The 23,235-nt window shown below is 31.5% G+C and overlaps 1 protein-coding gene across 3 annotated transcripts; it reads left to right on the forward strand.

Moving 5' to 3' along the window:
- Positions 1-551: 551 nt before the first annotated feature.
- On the forward strand, positions 552-23,235 carry LOC143226639 (carboxypeptidase inhibitor SmCI-like). Of its 3 annotated transcripts, none has more exons than XM_076457855.1 (7): positions 555-717; positions 5,158-5,328; positions 9,192-9,362; positions 12,692-12,862; positions 16,319-16,489; positions 22,663-22,833; positions 23,030-23,235. In XM_076457855.1, exons 1-7 carry the CDS (start codon positions 651-653, stop codon positions 23,035-23,037), a joined length of 930 nt encoding a protein of 309 aa, XP_076313970.1. In that variant the 5' UTR covers positions 555-650; the 3' UTR covers positions 23,038-23,235. The 3 variants fall into 3 exon arrangements, with proteins under 3 accessions (XP_076313972.1, XP_076313970.1, XP_076313971.1); XM_076457856.1 differs by lacking the exon at positions 555-717 and adding an exon at positions 4,030-4,392; XM_076457857.1 differs by lacking the exons at positions 22,663-22,833; positions 23,030-23,235 and adding an exon at positions 21,462-22,622 and having other exon boundaries at positions 552-717.

Below are 23,235 nucleotides of genomic sequence, written 5' to 3' on the forward strand. Positions count from 1 at the left end.
AATAAGCTTACGTTACGGAGCTACAGTTGTTAATAAAGTTAATTCTCAGGCCTCAATATACAACTTACGTGAAATTTATCAGTAAAGAACAATCAAATACCAGCTGTTAATTGGACGTTCATTCATTCTCCCAATAAAACAAACGTTCACCTGACTTAACATACTTAACTAACTACAGAAGAAAGTTACTTTTACAATGTTTTACGAAACCGGTTTTACCTGAATTTTATAATTAAATAAAATAAACAAATTAGTGTTAACGAAAAACCTGAAAGTACATTTTGACAAAACAGTTTACATTATATCTCATTAAAGTGTTTCTTTGTAGAAAATGTAAAACTTATAAAATAAACAAATGTTATAACATTTTAATCTCCACGGTGTAATAACACGATTGTAAACAATCTAAGTTAACTTCCAGTAGTTCAAAACACTGAAAGTTCAACCTCGACTTGACTGTTTATGGATTGACTCTGAGAATTTGAAGTACAGACGTACTGTAGTACAGCTCACAGTTTCACAACTCCGGAAAGTCACGTGAACGCTAGATTATTTGTCAATGTCACTTGGTGAGAAGTTTTATATAGAAGCGTCCGTGGTTAGTTGTGACTTAGTCTTTGTTTATCAGTTTTCGACTAACGAACACAAATATGTGTAAAGAGGTAACATTAGTTGTTCTACTGGGGATATCACTGTGTAACTTGTCAGTAACAACAGGTAGGAGTTGTTTCTAAAGATATGGAAAAATATATCACATAGTGTTAATTATGCTATTTTATTTTTATTAGAACCTTAGAATTTCAGTGTCAAGCTATGTGACAATTATAATTGAAAATAGGAACATTGTGACGAATTTATTTACTCGGTTAAAAGTAATGAAAACCAATACGAAAAGGACAGGATCGTTTGATCACCTGCTGAATAACAGCATCGTATTGTTAACACCAGTTAGTTCATTACTGTTATAGACTAGTTTAACAAGTCGTACATGTTTGTCCGACCACCTTCTCTGTTACTAATCAGACATTTACTTAACAAATGTTCCAAGAATGTAGACAATAACATTAACATGGAACATTATGAAAACATGTTGTCCAGTAGTTATACATTAATATTATTAATACCAGTAAATGTATAGTCGTGTCACAAAGTATAACATTATAGTTAATACCAAAGGAGTAAGATGTTATTAATAGCACAATGTTGTTAGCACCACATAGTGCATTGTTATTAAACCCAAACTTGTTTATTTACAGGGAAACAAAGTAACGGTTATTTATGTTATAGTTTAGAGTCCATATGAATTTGTTTGTGTCAGTGGCTTGTATTATTGAATTAATTTACAGATATATAAACTGTATGGTATATAAAACCTAGAGATGAGTTTTTTATATAAATACAGAGTTCTGTGTGAAGATGTTGAGACAAAAAACGATCCTTGTCGTTCTTTGTTGTTTATAACAATAATTGTTCCATACCATTACACAATGTAAACATCAACACTATGGTAACACCTCACTGATCCTGTTAACAACTGAATGAGTTAGGGTTAGAATACATATCATTCATTATAATTCACATATACTTGTATCAAGGGTATGTGGTAAGTGTTCTGATTGAATGAACATACTGATCAAATTTAAGGTTTGAAATAACTGTAATAAAAGTTACTCAGTTAGCATATATCACTGATATATCCTTGAAAGAAATTATTATAATAGTAATCCACAAATAAACCTTGACAAAAACAGTCTTTAAAACTATATGTTAAGTATTGTTTTGATAGAACGGCCTTACAAACGTAGATAGTTGTCAGTAGAACAGATGATTCGTCACAAAAGTTTCACGTGATGCTGGTTAGACTCTCGGACACATTGCTGAACACTTGTAATGTACTCCAAACATTGTCACGTACACCCTAGATTGTGATATCGAGATAAGACATTTGAAAATAGAAACGGAAGAGGCAAAACCCAACATTGGTTGGGTCCTTGAACAAATCTTTATTCTGTTTTAAATTTCATCAGCCATCGTCAAATATTTATAATTTAAACATAGGTTTGTTGAGTTTAAATTACCATTTATTATTAAACGTATAGAGTTCTGTTAGCTATTTTCAAAACAAGATAATACACCTACAGATAGTCTTTTAAACAATAAATATACAGTTGAAACTTGCCTATTGTTGTCATCTGTATTGCTATATTTAATCTCATTGATAAATAATGACAAAATTTTGGTTGTGAGTTCACGAGAACTTGTTTTAAAATAACAGCTTTTAACAATAAAGTTTAAAACTAAATACATTTGCTTCCTTCTGGTATCATCAGTAACAGAGCTGAAGTGTATTACAGTTTTATACACTTTCAGTGGGAGAGTAAAATATGTTAACATATGATAAGACAGTAAAATATTAATTTGTTCATTCACTGTTCAGGTAAGGAGGTTTATACAACTGATTTTAATTCACTGTTCTATATATGTACCAATATTATCCATACAATTGTTTTTATTTATTATATTAAACCCTGTCATTCTATGTCTCTTTCAGAAATTATTGTGTTACTTTTATATGTTTTTAGTACAACTAGGGTTATCTCATGATTATATACAAGGAACGTGTTTTTGATATCAGAAACAAGTAATTTTGCAACTCTAGTTCTAAGAGTATCCTTTGTAATGCCAGATTCAACTGTTATAATTAATAGTATCCTTTGTAATACTAGATTCAACTGTCATAATTAATAGTATCCTTTGTAATACTAGATTCAACTGTCATAATTAATAGTATCCTTTGTAATACTAGATTCAACTGTCATAATTAATAGTATCCTTTGTAATACCAGATTCAACTGTCATAATTAATAGTATCCTTTGTAATACTAGATTCAACTGTCATAATTAATAGTATCCTTTGTAATACTAGATTCAACTGTCATAATTAATAGTATCCTTTGTAATACTAGATTCAACTGTCATAATTAATAGTATCCTTTGTAATACAAGATTCAACTGTCATAATTAATAGTATCCTTTGTAATACTAGATTCAACTGTCATAATTAATAGTATCCTTTGTAATACTAGATTCAACTGTCATAATTAATAGTATCCTTTGTAATACTAGATTCAACTGTCATAATTAATAGTATCCTTTGTAATACCAGATTCAACTGTCATAATTAATAGTGTCCTTTGTAATACTAGATTCAACTGTCATAATTAATAGTATCCTTTGTAATACTAGATTCAACTGTCATAATTAATAGTATTTTGTAATACTTTCAACTGTCATAATTAATAGTATCCTTTGTAATACTAGATTCAACTGTCATAATAAATAGTATTCTTTATAACACTAGATAATGTCACTAATACTAGATTCAACTGTCATAATTAATAGAATTTTTCTGATAATAGATTCAACTGTCATAATTAATAGAATTTTTCTAATACTAGATTCAACTGTCATAATTAATAGTATCCTTTGTAATACTAGATTCAACTGTCATAATTAAACCGTAAAGATACAGATGTAATTTTATCATTGTTTAACCAGTCAGTTCGTTGCGATAACAATTGTGACGGAATGACGTCACTGCATATCTGTTTTTCTATTGGTCCATCTTCGTTCATTCTTTCTTCATCTTTCAAACACTTTTCAATCGTCCGCTGTTTTCTCAGCGGATTCACATGATACTTGATGTGATTATAATGTGAACAATACACTCAGACATAGGTTTTGAATTAAACACAGACGGTTTTATGGTGTCAGAGACCAAACAACAGAAAATATATATTTTGGACTCGTTTAGTCATATTTGAAGCACAAACATTCAGCTTGTAGTTCAGTCATCTCTTGACCATTTTGAAATCTAATTACGGATTTAGACTCACGATTCAAACTTAGATTTTGAGTAATACACGAGACAGGCGTATAAAGAAAACTATTGGTTGTTCTAGTAGTGACGTCACATTTTCAATTTGTCAGTAGCCACAGGTGTGGTTATATGTTTGTGACGTGTTCTGTGAGAACTGTCTGCATGGAACATGAGAAAACTCACTTGTTGTTAGATAAGTTATTTTATTTTTATTTCGTGTTAATTTATTGCTAAGTTTATTTTGTTTTAAGTTTAATAAAACCGGTTCAGTACATTATAACAAAAGTTAAAGTTTCTAGTTTTTCCGAACTTATACAAGTCCTGAAAGTCGCGTGAAGGTTAGATTATTTGTCAATGTCACTTGATGAGAAGTTTTATATAAAAGCATCCATGATTAGTTACGACTTAGTCTGTGTTTGTCAGTTTTCAACTAACGAAGAGAAATATGTGTAAAGAGATAACATTAGTTGTTCTACTGGGGATAACACTGGGTAACTTGTCAGTAACAACAGGTAGGAGTTGTTTGTAACGATCATGAGGAAAATCATGTTTATAATTATGCTATTTCATTTTTATTTCATAAAATAAATTGATTTGTTTTTTTGAGTACAGCTTTAGAATTTCGATGTCAGGATATGTAGCACACAATGTTTCATATGGTAGAATTACCTGGAAAATAATTGTTTAAAAATATTCTAACTGTGGACGTAAACTGATGTTAGGTTTAAAACTTTCACTTTTCAATATAGTGTATAAAACAGTTTTTATGTATCCTAAGGTATTCTAAATTTAATGTACCTAGTAGGTTTGTTTTTGAAATTCGCACAAAACTACTCCAAGGTATCTGGGCTAGCCGTCCCTAATTTAGCAGTGTAAGACTAGAGGGAAGGCAGCTAGTCATCACCACCCACCGCCAACTCTTGGGCTACTCTTGGCCATGCCGGGCCTTACCTAGTAGGAGAGGGTGGTCAGGCAAAGCAAGGTGTGTTAAGAAGTTCGACTCGCAATTTTAGGGTCGCGGGTTCGAATCCCAGTGGCACCAAACATGCTCGCCCTATTAGCCATGTGGGTGGTATGATATAACGGTCCATCCCATTATTCGTTAGCCCAATAGTTGGCGGCCGTGGGTGGCGATCACTAGTTGCCTTCCCTCTAGTATTTCACTGTTAAATTTGGGACGACTAGTGCAGATAGCCCTTGTGTAGCTTTGCGTGAAATTAAAAAAAAAAACAACCAAACCAACTTGAAGAGGGAATGATCACTTTATACTTTCACAGGTCTGGATAAAGACTGCCAGTCTCCACCTGTTACAGGACCTTGTGAAGCTATTATACCAAGATATTACTACGATCCCGAAAGCCACCAGTGTAAGAAATTTAATTTCGGTGGTTGTGGCGGGAACGGAAACCGATATGAAACAATAGCAGACTGTTTGTCTGCTTGTTCAGGTTTGTTAATAATGTTTAATGTCTTATTGTTGTTCACTAAACTTTGATTTAACTAGAATACTCTAAAGATGTAAGCTATACTTACGGCTGGAATAACTTTATATTAACTGGTGGTAAACCTAATATCATCATATCAACTAGTTGTAAACCTAACATTATTATTATGTCAACTGGTGGTAAACCTAACATTATTATTATATCAACTGGTGGTAAAACTAACATTATTATAAAATCAACTAGTTTAAACCTAACATTATTATTATATCAACTAGTGGTAAACCTAACATTATTATTATATCAACTGGTGGTAAACCTAAAATTATTATTATATCAACTAAAGGTAAACCTAACATTATTATTATATCAACTTGTGGTAAACCTAACATTATTATAAAATCAACTAGTTTAAACCTAACATTATTATTATATCAACAAGTGGTAAATCTAACATTATTATTATATCAACTGGTGGTAAACCTAACATTATTATATCAACTTGGTAAACCTAACATTATTATCAACTGGTGGTAAAACTAACATTATTATTATATCAACTAGTTTAAACCTAACATTATTATTATATCAACTAGTGGTAAACGTAACATTATTAATATATCAACTGGTGGTAAACCTAACATTATTATTATATCAACTAAAGGTAAACCTAACATTATTATTATATCAACTGGTGGTAAACCTAACATTATTATAAAATCAACTAGTTTAAACCTAACATTATTATTATATCAACTGGTGGTAAACCTAACATTATTATTATATCAACTGGTGGTAAACCTAACATTATTATTATATCAACTGGTGGTAAACCTAACATTATTATTATATCAACTGGTGGTAAAACTAACATTATTATAAAATCAACTAGTTTAAACCTAACATTATTATTATATCAACTAGTGGTAAACCTAACATTATTATTATATCAACTGGTGGTAAACCTAAATTATTATTATTATATCAACTGTAAACCTAACATTATTATTATATCAACTGGTGGTAAACCTAACATTATTATAAAATCAACTAGTTTAAACATAACATTATTATTATATCAACAAGTGGTAAATCTAACATTATTATTATATCAACTAGTGGTAAACCTAACATTATTATTATATCAACTGGTGATAAACCTAACATTATTATAAAATCAACTAGTTTAAACCTAACATTATTATTATATCAACTGGTGATAAACGTAACATTATTATTATATCAACTAGTGGTAAACCTAACATTATTATTATATCAACTAGTTGTAAACCTAACTTATTATTATATCAACTAGTGGTAAACCTAACATTATTCTATATAAACACTTCCTATAATAAACTTTTCTATTTATTTAATATTCCTGTTGTTTCAATTATTTATTCAATTAAATCTGGTTTATTTATTAAACTGGTGATAAAAGTTCTTGCTGCTCTACAATTGTAAATATCTAATATTACATTTCATTCAAACCTTTATTTTGTTTTAGGTAGTTTTTCAAGTAGCTAATATAGCCCGGCATGACCAGGTGGGTTAAAGCGTTCGACTCGTAATCTTAGGGTCACGGGTTTAAATGCCCATCGCACTAAACATGCTAGCCGTTTCAGCCGTGGGGGCGTTAGACTTTAACGGTCAATCCCACTATTCGTTGGTAAAAGAATAGCCCAAGATTTGGCAGTAGGCGGTGATCACTAGCTGCCTTCCCTCTAGTCTTACCCTACTAAATTATGAATGGTTAGCGCACATAGTCCTTGAGTTTCTTTTCGCGACATTCGAAAACAAACAAACTAAGTTGCTAATTTAAATTACCGGTTTATAAAACTCAGTCACTGTTTCTGTGTATCTTACTTCATTAAACGCTTCCGATTCATTGTTATTTCTTTGTTTCGTTTCAGTAATTGTTGTAGTATATTGATATATTGTTTAACTTTTTCACTGAGTATGTATTTATAATTAAATACTTCAGCTTAGTTATGAAACTTGTTTTTAAATAAACGGTAAATATTAAAGATTGCACAACACCAGACATTATTGAAAATAATTTACCCTCTAAGTGTTGAATTAAACTGTTAATTTAATAAATAAAACACCTTGGGTGTGAAAAGAGAATGGATTAATTATGAGACTGAAAGAAATAGACTCAATATTAGCTACAAATATGGTAGCTACACTTTATTGGTAAGGCGTTTATAGCAAATATTTATTCATTAGTTTGCTAGGCTGCGGTTTTTACTGAATTAATGGCATGATAGTGGGTAAAACAAAATATCAATCAATATACTAAACAACCTCAATAAGAAAGTTACACTCGAAAATTATTAACATTAGCCAAGAGATCGCAACTCTATTATACGGAATAGGTTTTTATCATTAACCAATCCTGGTTCTTTAAACTATATGGTGGTAGTTTTTATTTCTAAAACGCCTATTATAACTTCATTTGTAGTTACGCCAAGGAATTTAGATACACAGTTTTTTGTCATTTCCCGTATGCAAGAGGGACAAATGCTACAAACACTATTATTTACACTAATCACTGAAGTAAATAGCACGTAACGTTAAATGCTATTAATAATCAGGAAAATTTCTTTAAAATTTAACTAATTTGAGCTTAAAGGTGAGAAATGAACAATACTTTTCTACCTGTATGTTTCTTTTAAAAAAGTCATCTCGAAACTGCTAATCTAAGTTGCTTGATCTAAAATACAAATGTATCTGCACGTGCTTTACCCATATAGTTTAGTTTCTCAATATCAACCACCTTTAATCCGAATTACAAAACTAAAACAACTCACCTTTACATGTGGTAAATATTTTAGGCCGACAGATCACGTGAGTTTTAACGTAGGAATGCGCAGAAATGATTGCTCAAAACCAAGCTGTTTTGTTCAATAACTTTTCACGTGTAACTTAGACCACACTTTTTATCTAAGTGCAAACTGTAAGGATGCAACAGTGTACGAAATCTAAATAAAATCCTTTAAATCATGTTTCTCCGTATTTTTAATGCGAATACAAAAACTGTATATTATATATCTGTTCTATTCATTAATGAATTGCATTCAAAATTTGTTTGTAGTTAATGTGCAGCAGAACAAAATCACTGAGAATATATGATAGTTTCAGTTAACACAGTTAGAGAATGTGAAAATTGTTAAATCATCTATGTGAAACAGATATAGGTGAGGTTAATAAGTACAATTATGAGAGAACTTAAAACTGTACCATCTTGGATGTAGGTGAAGATGTCTTACAGTCTGTCAGTCATAAAGATGGAGAGGACTAAAAAAAAAAGCTGTTCTCTAATGGATTATAAGATGTCAATGACTTAAATCCAGTTAGTAACAGTCTTGTTTTTCATGATTGTATAACTGAAACGAAAGTTTCTTTTAAATTTCGCACAAAGCTAAACGAGTGTTATCTGCGCTAGCCGTCCTTAATTTAGCAGTGTAAGACGAGAGGGAAGGCAGCTAGTCATCACCCCCACCGCCAACTCTTGGGCTACTCTTGGCCATGTCGGGCCTTACCTAGTAGGAGAGGGTGGTCAGGCAAAGCAAGGTGTGTTAAGACGTTCGACTCGCAATCTTAGGGTCGCGGGTTCGAATCCCAGTGGCACCAAACATGCTCGCCTTATTAGCCATGTGGGTGTTATGATATAACGGTCCATCCCATTATTCGTTAGCCCAATAGTTGGCGGCCGTGGGTGGCGATCACTAGTTGCCTTCCCTCTAGTATTTCACTGTTAAATTTGGGACGACTAGTGCAGATAGCCCTTGTGTAGCTTTGCGTGAAATTAAAAAAAAACAACCAAACCAACTTCAAGAGGGAATGATCACTTTATACTTTCACAGGTCTGGATAAAGACTGCCAGTCTCCACCTGTTACAGGACCTTGTGAAGCTATTATACCAAGATATTACTACGATCCCGAAAGCCACCAGTGTAAGAAATTTAATTTCGGTGGTTGTGGCGGGAACGGAAACCGATATGAAACAATAGCAGACTGTTTGTCTGCTTGTTCAGGTTTGTTAATAATGTTTAATGTCTTATTTTTGTTCATTAAAGTTTGATTTAACTAGAATACACTAAAGATGTAAGCTATACTTACGGCTGGAATAACTTTATATTAACTGGTGGTAAACCTAATATCATCATATCAACTAGTTGTAAACCTAACATTATTATTATATCAACTGGTGGTAAACCTAACATTATTATTATATCAACTGGTGGTAAACCTAACATTATTATTATATCAACTGGTGGTAAACCTAACATTATTATTATATCAACTAGTGGTAAACCTAACATTATTATTAAATCAACTGGTGGTAAACCTAACATTATTATTATATCAACTGGTTTAAACCTAACATTATTATTATATCAACTGGTGGTAAACCTAACATTATTATTATATCAACTGGTGGTAAACCTAACATTATTATTATATCAACAAGTGGTAAACCTAACATTATTATTATATCAACTGGTGGTAAACCTAACATTATTATTATATCAACTAGTGGTAAACCTAACATTATTATTATATCAACTAGTGGTAAACCTAACATTATTATTATATCAACTGGTGGTAAACCTAACATTATTATTATATCAACTGGTGGTAAACCTAACATTATTATTATATCAACTGGTGATAAACCTAACATTATTATAAAATCAACTTGTTTAAACCTAACATTATTATAAAATCAACTAGTTTAAACCTAACATTATTATTATATCAACTGGTGGTAAACCTAACATTATTATTATATCAAATAGTGGTAAACCTAACATTATTATTATATCAACTAGTGGTAAACCTAACATTATTATTATATCAACTAGTGGTAAACCTAACATTATTATTATATCAACTAGTTGTAAACCTAACATTATTATTATATCAACTGGTGGTAAACCTAACATTATTATTATATCAACTAGTGGTAAACCTAACATTATTCTATATAAACACTTCCTATAATAAACTTTTCTATTTATTTAATATTCCTGTTGTTTCAATTATTTATTCAATTAAATCTGGTTTATTTATTAAACTGGTGATAAAAGTTCTTGCTGCTCTACAATTGTAAATATCTAATATTACATTTCATTCAAACCTTTATTTTGTTTTAGGTAGTTTTTTCAAGTAGCTAATATAGCCCGGCATGACCAGGTGGGTTAAAGCGTTCGACTCGTAATCTTAGGGTCACGGGTTGAAATGCCCATCGCACTAAACATGCTAGCCGTTTCAGCCGTGGGGGCGTTAGACTTTGACGGTCAATCCCACTATTCGTTGGTAAAAGAATAGCCCAAGATTTGGCAGTAGGTGGTGATCACTAGCTGCCTTCCCTCTAGTCTTACCCTACTAAATTATGAATGGTTAGCGCACATAGTCCTTGAGTTTCTTTTCGCGACATTCGAAAACAAACAAACTAAGTTGCTAATTTAAATTACCGGTTTATAAAACTCAGTCACTGTTTCTGTGTATCTTACTTCATTAAACGCTTCCGATTCATTGTTATTTCTTTGTTTCGTTTCAGTAATTGTTGTAGTATATTGTTATATTGTTTAACTTTTTCACTGAGTATGTATTTATAATTAAATACTTCAGCTTAGTTATGAAACTTGTTTTTAAATAAACGGTAAATATTAAAGATTGCACAACACCAGACATTATTGAAAATAATTTACCCTCTAAGTGTTGAATTAAACTGTTAATTTAATAAATAAAACACCTTGGGTGTGAAAAGAGAATGGATTAATTATGAGACTGAAAGAAATAGACTCAATATTAGCTACAATTATGGTAGCTACACTTAGTTGGTAAGACGTTTATAGTAAATATTTATTCATTAGTTTGCTAGGCTGCGGTTTTTACTGAATTAATGGCATGATAGTGGGTAAAACAAAATATCAATCAATATACTAAACAACCTCAATAAGAAAGTTACACTCGAAAATTATTAACATTAGCCAAGAGATCGCAATTCTATTATACAAAATAGGTTTTGTATACTAATCACTGAAGTAAATAGCACGTAACGTTAAATGCTATTAATAATCAGGAAAATTTCTTTAAAATTTAACTAATTTGAGCTTAAAGGTGAGAAATGAACAATACTTTTCTACCTGTATGTTTCTTTTAAAAAAGTCATTTCGAAACTGCTAATCAAAGCTGCTTCATCTGAATACAAATGTATCTGCACGTGCTTTACCCATATAGTTTAGTTTCTCAATATCAACCACCTTTAATCCGAATTACAAAACTAAAAACAACTCACCTTTACATGTGGTAAATATTTTAGGCCGACAGATCACGTGAGTTTTAACGTAGAAATGCGCAGAAATGATTGCTCAAAACCAAGCGGTTTTTGTTCAATAACTTTTCACGTGTAACTTAGACCACACTTTTCATCCAAGTGCAAACTGTAAGGATGCAACAGTGTACGAAATCTAAATAAAATCCTTTAAATCATGTTTCTCCGTATTTTTAATGCGAATACAAAAACTGTATATTATATATCTGTTCTATTCATTAATGAATTGCATTCAAAATTTGTTTGTAGTTAATGTGCATCAGAACAAAATCACTGAGAATGTATGATAGTTTCAGTTAATACAGTTAGAGAAAGCGAAAATTGTTAAATCATCTATGTGAAACAGATATAGGTGAGGTTAATAAGTACAATTATGAGAGAACTTAAAACTGTACCATCTTGGATGTAGGTGAAGATGTCTTACAGTCTGTCAGTCATAAAGATGGAGAGGACTAGTAAAAAAATGCTGTACTCTAATGGATTATAAGATGTCAATGATTTAAATCCAGTTAGTAACAGTCTTGTTTTTCATGATTGTATAACTGAAACGAAAGTTTCTTTTAAATTTCGCACAAAGCTAAACGAGTGTTATCTGCGATAGCCGTCCTTAATTTAGCAGTGTAAGACGAGAGGGAAGGCAGCTAGTCATCACCCCCCCACCGCCAACTCTTGGGCTACTCTTGGCCATGCCGGGCCTTACCTAGTAGGAGAGGGTGGTCAGGCAAAGCAAGGTGTGTTAAGACGTTCGACTCGCAATCTTAGGGTCGCGGGTTCGAATCCCAGTGGCACCAAACATGCTCGCCCTATTAGCCATGTGGGTGTTATGATATAACGGTCCATCCCATTATTCGTTAGCCCAATGGTTGGCGGCCGTGGGTGGCGATCACTAGTTGCCTTCCCTCTAGTATTTCACTGTTAAATTTGGGACGACTAGTGCAGATAGCCCTTGTGTAGCTTTGCGTGAAATTAAAAAAAAACAACCAAACCAACTTCAAGAGGGAATGATCACTTTATACTTCACAGGTCTGGATAAAGACTGCCAGTCTCCACCTGTTACAGGACCTTGTGAAGCTATTATACCAAGATATTACTACGATCCCGAAAGCCACCAGTGTAAGAAATTTAATTTCGGTGGTTGTGGCGGGAACGGAAACCGATATGAAACAATAGCAGACTGTTTGTCTGCTTGTTCAGGTTTGTTAATAATGTTTAATGTCTTATTGTTGTTCATTAAACTTTGATTTAACTAGAATACACTAAAGATGTAAGCTATACTTACGGCTGGAATAACTTTATATTAACTGGTGGTAAACCTAATATCATCATATCAACTAGTTGTAAACCTAACATTATTATTATATCAACTGGTGGTAAACCTAACATTATTATTATATCAACTGGTGGTAAAACTAACATTATTATAAAATCAACTAGTTTAAACCTAACATTATTATTATATCAACTAGTGGTAAACCTAACATTATTATTATATCAACTGGTGGTAAACCTAACATTATTATTATATCAACTGGAGGTAAACCTAACATTATTATTATATCAACTGGTGGTAAACCTAACATTATTATAAAATCAACTAGTTTAAACATAACATTATTATTATATCAACAAGTGGTAAATCTAACATTATTATTATATCAACTGGTGGTAAACCTAACATTATTATAATATCAACTGGTGGTAAACCTAACATTATTATTATATCAACTGGTGGTAAACCTAACATTATTATTATATCAACTGGTGATAAACCTAACATTATTATAAAATCAACTAGTTTAAACCTAACATTATTATTATATCAACTAGTGGTAAACCTAACATTATTATTATATCAACTAGTGGTAAACCTAACATTATTATTATATCAACTAGTGGTAAACCTAACATTATTATTATATCAACTGGTGGTAAACCTAACATTATTATTATATCAACTAGTGGTAAACCTAACATTATTATTATATCAACTGGTGGTAAACCTAACATTATTATTATATCAACTAGTGGTAAACCTAACATTATTATTATATCAACTAGTGGTAAACCTAACATTATTATTATATCAACTAGTGGTAAACCTAACATTATTCTATATAAACACTTCCTATAATAAACTTTTCTATTTATTTAATATTCCTGTTGTTTCAATTATTTATTCAATTAAATCTGGTTTATTTATTAAACTGGTGATAAAAGTTCTTGCTGCTCTACAATTGTAAATATCTAATATTACATTTCATTCAAACCTTTATTTTGTTTTAGGTAGTTTTTCAAGTAGCTAATATAGCCCGGCATGACCAGGTGGGTTAAAGCGTTCGACTCGTAATCTTAGGGTCACGGGTTTAAATGCCCATCGCACTAAACATGCTAGCCGTTTCAGCCGTGGGGGCGTTAGACTTTGACGGTCAATCCCACTATTCGTTGGTAAAAGAATAGCCCAAGATTTGGCAGTAGGCGGTGATCACTAGCTGCCTTCTTTCTAGTCTAACCCTACTAAATTATGAATGGTTAGCGCACATAGTCCTTGAGTTTCTTTTCGCGACATTCGAAAACAAACAAACTAAGTTGCTAATTTAAATTACCGGTTTATAAAACTCAGTCACTGTTTCTGTGTATCTTACTTCATTAAACGCTTCCGATTCATTGTTATTTCTTTGTTTCGTTTCAGTAATTGTTGTAGTATATTGATATATTGTTTAACTTTTTCACTGAGTATGTATTTATAAATAAATACTTCAGCTTAGTTATGAAACTTGTTTTTAAATAAACGGTAAATATTAAAGATTGCACAACACCAGACATTATTGAAAATAATTTTCCCTCTAAGTGTTGAATTAAACTGTTAATTTAATAAATAAAACACCTTGGGTGTGAAAAGAGAATGGATTAATTATGAGACTGAAAGAAATAGACTCAATATTAGCTACAAATATGGTAGCTACACTTTATTGGTAAGGCGTTTATAGCAAATATTTATTCATTAGTTTGCTAGGCTGCGGTTTTTACTGAATTAATGGCATGATAGTGGGTAAAACAAAATATCAATCAATATACTAAACAACCTCAATAAGAAAGTTACACTCGAAAATTATTAACATTAGCCAAGAGATCGCAACTCTATTATACGGAATAGGTTTTTATCATTAACCAATCCTGGTTCTTTAAACTATATGGTGGTAGTTTTTATTTCTAAAACGCCTATTATAACTTCATTTGTAGTTACGCCAAGGAATTTAGATACACAGTTTTTTTGTCATTTCCGTATGCAAGAGGGACAAATGCTACAAACACTATTATTTACACTAATCACTGAAGTAAATAGCACGTAACGTTAAATGCTATTAATAATCAGGAAAATTTCTTTAAAATTTAACTAATTTGAGCTTAAAGGTGAGAAATGAACAATACTTTTCTACCTGTATGTTTCTTTTAAAAAAGTCATCTCGAAACTGCTAATCTAAGTTGCTTGATCTAACCAATACAAATGTATCTGCACGTGCTTTACCCATATAGTTTAGTTTCTCAATATCAACCACCTTTAATCCGAATTACAAAACTAAAACAACTCACCTTTACATGTGGTAAATATTTTAGGCCGACAGATCACGTGAGTTTTAACGTAGGAATGCGCAGAAATGATTGCTCAAAACCAAGCTGTTTTTGTTCAATAACTCTTCACGTGTAACTTAGTCCACACTTTTCATCCAAGTGCAAACTGTAAGGATGCAACAGTGTACGAAATCTAAATAAAATCCTTTAAATCATGTTTCTCCGTATTTTTAATGCGAATACAAAAACTGTATATTATATATCTGTTCTATTCATTAATGAATTGCATTCAAAATTTGTTTGTAGTTAATGTGCAGCAGAACAAAATCACTGAGAATATATGATAGTTTCAGTTAACACAGTTAGAGAATGTGAAAATTGTTAAATCATCTATGTGAAACAGATATAGGTGAGGTTAATAAGTACAATTATGAGAGAACTTAAAACTGTACCATCTTGGATGTAGGTGAAGATGTCTTACAGTCTGTCAGTCATAAAGATGGAGAGGACTAGTAAAAAAAAGCTGTTCTCTAATGGATTATAAGATGTCAATGATTTAAATCCAGTTAGTAACAGTCTTGTTTTTCATGATTGTATAACTGAAACGAAAGTTTCTTTTAAATTTCGCACAAAGCTAAACGAGTGTTATCTGCGCTAGCCGTCCTTAATTTAGCAGTGTAAGACGAGAGGGAAGGCAGCTAGTCATCACCCCCCACCGCCAACTCTTGGGCTACTCTTGGCCATGCCGGGCCTTACCTAGTAGGAGAGGGTGGTCAGGCAAAGCAAGGTGTGTTAAGACGTTCGACTCGCAATCTTAGGGTCGCGGGTTCGAATCCCAGTGGCACCAAACATGCTCGCCCTATTAGCCATGTGGGTGTTATGATATAACGGTCCATCCCATTATTCGTTAGCCCAATAGTTGGCGGCCGTGGGTGGCGATCACTAGTTGCCTTCCCTCTAGTATTTCACTGTTAAATTTGGGACGACTAGTGCAGATAGCCCTTGTGTAGCTTTGCGTGAAATTAAAAAAAAAACAACCAAACCAACTTCAAGAGGGAATGATCACTTTATACTTCACAGGTCTGGATAAAGACTGCCAGTCTCCACCTGTTACAGGACCTTGTGAAGCTATTATACCAAGATATTACTACGATCCCGAAAGCCACCAGTGTAAGAAATTTAATTTCGGTGGTTGTGGCGGGAACGGAAACCGATATGAAACAATAGCAGACTGTTTGTCTGCTTGTTCAGGTTTGTTAATAATGTTTAATGTCTTATTGTTGTTCATTAAACTTTGATTTAACTAGAATACACTAAAGATGTAAGCTATACTTACGGCTGGAATAACTTTATATTAACTGGTGGTAAACCTAATATCATCATATCAACTAGTTGTAAACCTAACATTATTATTATATCAACTGGTGGTAAACCTAACATTATTATTATATCAACTGGTGGTAAACCTAACATTATTATTATATCAACTAGTGGTAAACCTAACATTATTATTATATCAACTAGTGGTAAACCTAACATTATTATTATATCAACTGGTTTAAACCTAACATTATTATTATATCAACTAGTGGTAAACCTAACATTATTATTATATCAACTGGTGGTAAACCTAACATTATTATAAAATCAACTATTAAACCTAACATTATTATTATATCAACTGGTGGTAAACCTAACATTATTATTATATCAACTGGTGGTAAACCTAACATTATTATTATATCAACTAGTGGTAAACCTAACATTATTATAAAATCAACTAGTTTAAACCTAACATTATTATTATATCAACTAGTGGTAAACCTAACATTATTATTATATCAACTGGTGGTAAACCTAACATTATTATTATATCAACTGGTGGTAAACCTAACATTATTATAAAATCAACTAGTTTAAACCTAACATTATTATTATATCAACTAGTGGTAAACCTAACATTATTATTATATCAACTGGTGGTAAACCTAACATTATTATTATATCAACTGGTGATAAACCTAACATTATTATAATATCAACTGGTGATAAACCTAACATTATTATTATATCAACTAGTGGTAAACCTAACATTATTATTATATCAACTGGTGGTAAACCTAACATTATTATTATATCAACTAGTGGTAAACCTAACATTATTATTATATCAACTAGTTGTAAACCTAACATTATTATTATATCAACTGGTGGTAAACCTAACATTATTATTATATCAACTAGTGGTAAACCTAACATTATTCTATATAAACACTTCCTATAATAAACTTTTCTATTTATTTAATATTCCTGTTGTTTCAATTATTTATTCAATTAAATCTGGTTTATTTATTAAACTGGTGATAAAAGTTCTTGCTGCTCTACAATTGTAAATATCTAATATTACATTTCATTCAAACCTTTATTTTGTTTTAGGTAGTTTTTTCAAGTAGCTAATATAGCCCGGCATGACCAGGTGGGTTAAAGCGTTCGACTCGTAATCTTAGGGTCACGGGTTGAAATGCCCATCGCACTAAACATGCTAGCCGTTTCAGCCGTGGGGGCGTTAGACTTTGACGGTCAATCCCACTATTCGTTGGTAAAAGAATAGCCCAAGATTTGGCAGTAGGTGGTGATCACTAGCTGCCTTCCCTCTAGTCTTACCCTACTAAATTATGAATGGTTAGCGCACATAGTCCTTGAGTTTCTTTTCGCGACATTCGAAAACAAACAAACTAAGTTGCTAATTTAAATTACCGGTTTATAAAACTCAGTCACTGTTTCTGTGTATCTTACTTCATTAAACGCTTCCGATTCATTGTTATTTCTTTGTTTCGTTTCAGTAATTGTTGTAGTATATTGTTATATTGTTTAACTTTTTCACTGAGTATGTATTTATAATTAAATACTTCAGCTTAGTTATGAAACTTGTTTTTAAATAAACGGTAAATATTAAAGATTGCACAACACCAGACATTATTGAAAATAATTTACCCTCTAAGTGTTGAATTAAACTGTTAATTTAATAAATAAAACACCTTGGGTGTGAAAAGAGAATGGATTAATTATGAGACTGAAAGAAATAGACTCAATATTAGCTACAAATATAGTAGCTACACTTAGTTGGTAAGACGTTTATAGTAAATATTTATTCATTAGTTTGCTAGGCTGCGGTTTTTACTGAATTAATGGCATGATAGTGGGTAAAACAAAATATCAATCAATATACTAAACAACCTCAATAAGAAAGTTACACTCGAAAATTATTAACATTAGCCAAGAGATCGCAATTCTATTATACAAAATAGGTTTTGTATACTAATCACTGAAGTAAATAGCACGTAACGTTAAATGCTATTAATAATCAGGAAAATTTCTTTAAAATTTAACTAATTTGAGCTTAAAGGTGAGAAATGAACAATACTTTTCTACCTGTATGTTTCTTTTAAAAAAGTCATCTCGAAACTGCTAATCAAAGTTGCTTGATCTGAATACAAATGTATCTGCACGTGCTTTACCCATATAGTTTAGTTTCTCAATATCAACCACCTTTAATCCGAATTACAAAACTAAAAACAACTCACCTTTACCTATGGTAAATATTTTAAACCGACAGATCACGTGAGTTTGAACGTAGGGATGCGCAAAAATGATTGCTCAAAACCAAGCTGTTTTTGCTCAATAACCTTTTACGTGTAATTTAGACCACACTTTTCGTCTAAGTGCAAACTGTAAGGATGCAACAGTGTACGAAATCTAAATAAAATCCTTTAAATCATGTTTCTCCGTATTTTTAATGCGAATACAAAAACTGTATATTATATATCTGTTCTATTCATTAATGAATTGCATTCAAAATTTGTTTGTAGTTAATGTGCAGCAGAACAAAATCACTAAAAATATATGATAGTTTCAGTTAACACAGTTAGAGAAAGTGAAAATTGTTAAATCATCTATGTGAAACAGATATAGGTGAGGTTAACAAGTACAATTATGAGAGAACTTAAAACTGTACCATCTTGGATGTAGGTGAAGATGTCTTACAGTCTGTCAGTCATAAAGATGGAGAAGACTAGTAAAAAAAAGCTGTTCTCTAATGGATTATAAGATGTCAAAGATTTAAATCCAGTTAGTAAAAGTCTTGTTTTTCATGATTGTATAACTGAAACGAAAGGTTGTTTTAAATTTCGCACAAAGCTACACGAGGGTTATCTGCGCTAGCCGTCCTTAATTTAGCAGTGTAAGACTAGAGGGAAGGCAGCTAGTCATCACCACCCACCGCCAACTCTTGGGCTACTTTTTAACAACAGAAAGTGGGATTGACTGTCACATTATAACGCCCCAACGGCTGAAAAAGCGAGCATGTTTGGTGCGACCGGGATTCGAACCCACGACCTTCGGATTACGAGTCGAACGTCCAAATACACTTGGCTCCTGAAACGAAAGGTAAAATCGTTTGCGCGTTTCTGAAAAGGAGAAAACGAAACATAAATTTATACCACACTTGTTATTTACCACATTACTCATTACCACACTTGTTATTTAACACATTACTCATTACCACACTTGTTATTTACCACATTACTCATTACCACACTTGTTATTTACCACATTACTCATTACCACACTTGTTATTTACCACATTACTCATTACCACACTTGTTATTTACCACATTACTCATTACCACACTTGTTATTTACCACATTACTCATTACCACACTTGTTATTTACCACACATTACCACACTTGTTATTCACATTACTCACCACATTACTTGTTATTTACCACATTACTCATTATTTTTCGATTGACATCAGAAACGTTTGTAATTAGTTCATATTTTTCAAACTTCGGGTCGTTATACAAGTTGATGGATCCAAGAATGGTTAACATAGAAGATGAACAAATATCGATACATCGAGCTGTCTGTTAAGTACACTGAGGGGAATCGAACCCCTCATTTTAGCGTTGTAAATTCCAATACTTAGTTCTGTATCAGCGGGTGACGTTATAAGTAGGAAACTTATTTATGTTTTAACTTCTCTCCAGATCAAGACCTTAATATTTTTTACTCCATAACCTAAAAGTGATATTAAAATAAACTGGAGTTGTGTAAGAGTTGTTAAAAGCAGTGTTTAGAATGGATCATGTATCACATCTGTCATCAACTACATACAATGTAGTTTGACACATTGTTCATTAATTTGAAGATAATTAAAATAAACAAAAAGAAAACCAGATGTTTATTATTCTTTGATACGTTAACAACGTGGTTTAATAATAATAATTAATCATTTTGAAGACTGTAGTATTTTGTTTAAATTTGGAAAAGTATTTTAAACATTACTTGGAATTATTAACAACTGATGTAGATAATACTAATACAGAAACTTTATGACGTATGACAAGTACAGAAAATTATATCGAATAATAGCTTAGCTTTTTAAATCACGTTTTCTATAATAATGTTTAATTTGAATATTAAGTTATCCTGCCAACTAGGATAATGTTCAGCGAAGCTCTACAGGGTCTTTATTTGTAATTGAAGGGAAAAGTGACAATGAATGTTTGTTCATGATGAAACGTTCAAAACTCTAAGAATTATTTTATTATTGAGTTATTTATGTTCAAATGATAATTTATATAAGGAATCATGTTGGTTCTATACGTTCACCTAAAAATGATTTTGAATTAACGAGTTATAGCTGTTATGATACTGGTGACACTTCGTCAAAAATGTCAAATACACAAGGGATAACAGTGAGTTTATTTTATCGCTAACACTTGGTAAAATGAAATCGATATTGAATTACAGAATTTTCTAAGAGAAATCAAAATTACTTATGTTCTATACGATTGTTATTAATTAGTGATAATTATAATGCTGTAATTAGAAGTGTTAGAAATGTAACTAAACAATAAGAAGGTTTTAATGCAGCCAACAAATGTATGCAAAAGAAAATGTTGAGAAAACATTGGAAGAATGTAATAAAACATTTAAAATGTATATTGTAGTGTGAATGTTTTAATACACTTCAGTGTAATAGTGTGTGTGTAAAATATAACATTTGAAAACTAATTTATAAAAAAAAAAACAATGCAAAACTTAGAGAACTATGTCTTAATACATTTGAGATATTCTTTTACCAACGAATACTGAGATTCGCCGTTATGTTATAACGCTTCCATGGAAGAAAGGGTTAAGCATTTTTCGTATTACAGGGATTCGAACCAATTTAGGATTACCAATCCAACGCCTTAACCCACCTAACCATGCCGGGCCTCCAATTTCAGAAGCTGATGCAATCAACATGAACTATATCGTAGAAATATATAAGTATTGTCCGTATCTGAGATTTAGATAAAACTTTAAACAGTTTTAAAGTCACCTATAAATGATGATAATAATACAAACAATACTAACAATGAAAAAACGGAATAAATAAAAAATATTATATTACAGGAATGGATAACATATTGCTACTGAATCCACTACATATATCTGACCTAACACATAACATGAACATAATGATATAAAAATAAATACATCTTTGTGGAGATCGGGTTACAACATCCTTATTTTGATAATAATAGTGTTAAAAATACATATTGTTGAGAATATAATTATATTAAACTAACAACAGACTTGCATGTAATTAAATATGAATGTTCGTTACTAATTTAGACAATGATTTCCCTGTCGTCCATGTAGATAAACACTGTCCTTAATAATATTGTTTGTATTTGTTAAAACATGTAATTAAAATACTTATATGTGACCCTAGGTGTTGAGATGTGTTATACAGTCGTACAGTACTGTCCGTGTTTCTCAGTAAACACGTTTTGATAAAATGCAGAACTTATTAATTGAAGAAATAGTGTTTTAGTCGTCATAAAGACATTATTGTGTCGTATTATATCGGCACATAGTTTATAGTAATCACGTGAATGTTTGTTTGTGTTTCGTATTCTGTTGATGTTTATTTAAAGAAATGTTAGAAACGTCTCTTGAGTTTCGTATTTTACAACTTTTCTCATAAATTACTCACCCCAGTGGCTCAGCGGTATGTCTGTGGACTTACAACGCTAAAATCCGGGTCCCGATACCCGTGGTGGGCAAAGCACATATAGTTTATTGTGTACCTTTGTGCTTAATTCAAAATAACAACAACTTCTCATAAATTATTTGTTAAGTTTCAACTCACAATTTTAAAATCTTCATGTCGAGGTATATGGCATAGAAATGTTTCATATCGCAGAATTACCTTGAAAGACAACTGTTTTATAATACTTTAACTACAAGCATAATATGTTGATAGGTTTATAATTTTCAAATATAACTACAGTGTATGAAAGAGTTAGCTTTAACTATTACACTTAACATCAATTTACGACTGACAGTGATTTTGTCATACCTCCACAGGCCGAGCTAAGGACTGCAAGTCGCCACCTGTTTCAGGACCTTGTACAGCTAATATTCCCAGTTATTATTACGACCCAGACAGCCACAAGTGTAAGAAATTTATTTTTGGAGGCTGTGACGGGAATGAAAACCGATATAGAAGTGAAGCTGACTGTTTGGCTGCTTGTTTAGGTAGTGTGAAGATATGTATTACATTTACAAACAGTACTTACAAGAAATATCAAAATGTATCTACTTTAATAACGTTAAATATACACCGCACGTATTATTTATATATCTATAATAGTTACTCGAGAACCAAACTTTAGAAATGTTTTTAATAAAGTAGGTATCTCTTATATATATGTGTGTTGTTGGTTTTTTTCAGGAACGTGAACTACTTGAATATTTTGGAAAAAGCTGACGTTCGTTGACCAGACGGATTTGATTTTTTATTACATTTGATTCTCAGATACAATTAGACATGTTTGTCTTGAGCACATTAATATTAATAACAGAACATGATGTCTTATGCGTTTTTTTTAAATTGTTATTGTAATACATGAAAATAAAATAATTATTTGTATAGTAGAA

The sequence above is a fragment of the Tachypleus tridentatus genome, chromosome 9 (assembly GCF_004210375.1).
Source record: "Tachypleus tridentatus isolate NWPU-2018 chromosome 9, ASM421037v1, whole genome shotgun sequence".
In the NCBI taxonomy this organism is placed as follows: Eukaryota; Metazoa; Arthropoda; class Merostomata; order Xiphosura; family Limulidae; genus Tachypleus; species Tachypleus tridentatus.

Bases quoted from the DNA above. Each gene is read 5' to 3' on its own strand.
- LOC143226639 (XM_076457855.1), top strand. From the start codon at position 651: ATGTGTAAAGAGGTAACATTAGTTGTTCTACTGGGGATATCACTGTGT. The intron at 5,329-9,191 runs GTTTGTTAATAA...ATACTTTCACAG, and splicing joins CTGTTTGTCTGCTTGTTCAG to GTCTGGATAAAGACTGCCAG. The intron at 16,490-22,662 runs GTTTGTTAATAA...ATACCTCCACAG, and splicing joins CTGTTTGTCTGCTTGTTCAG to GCCGAGCTAAGGACTGCAAG.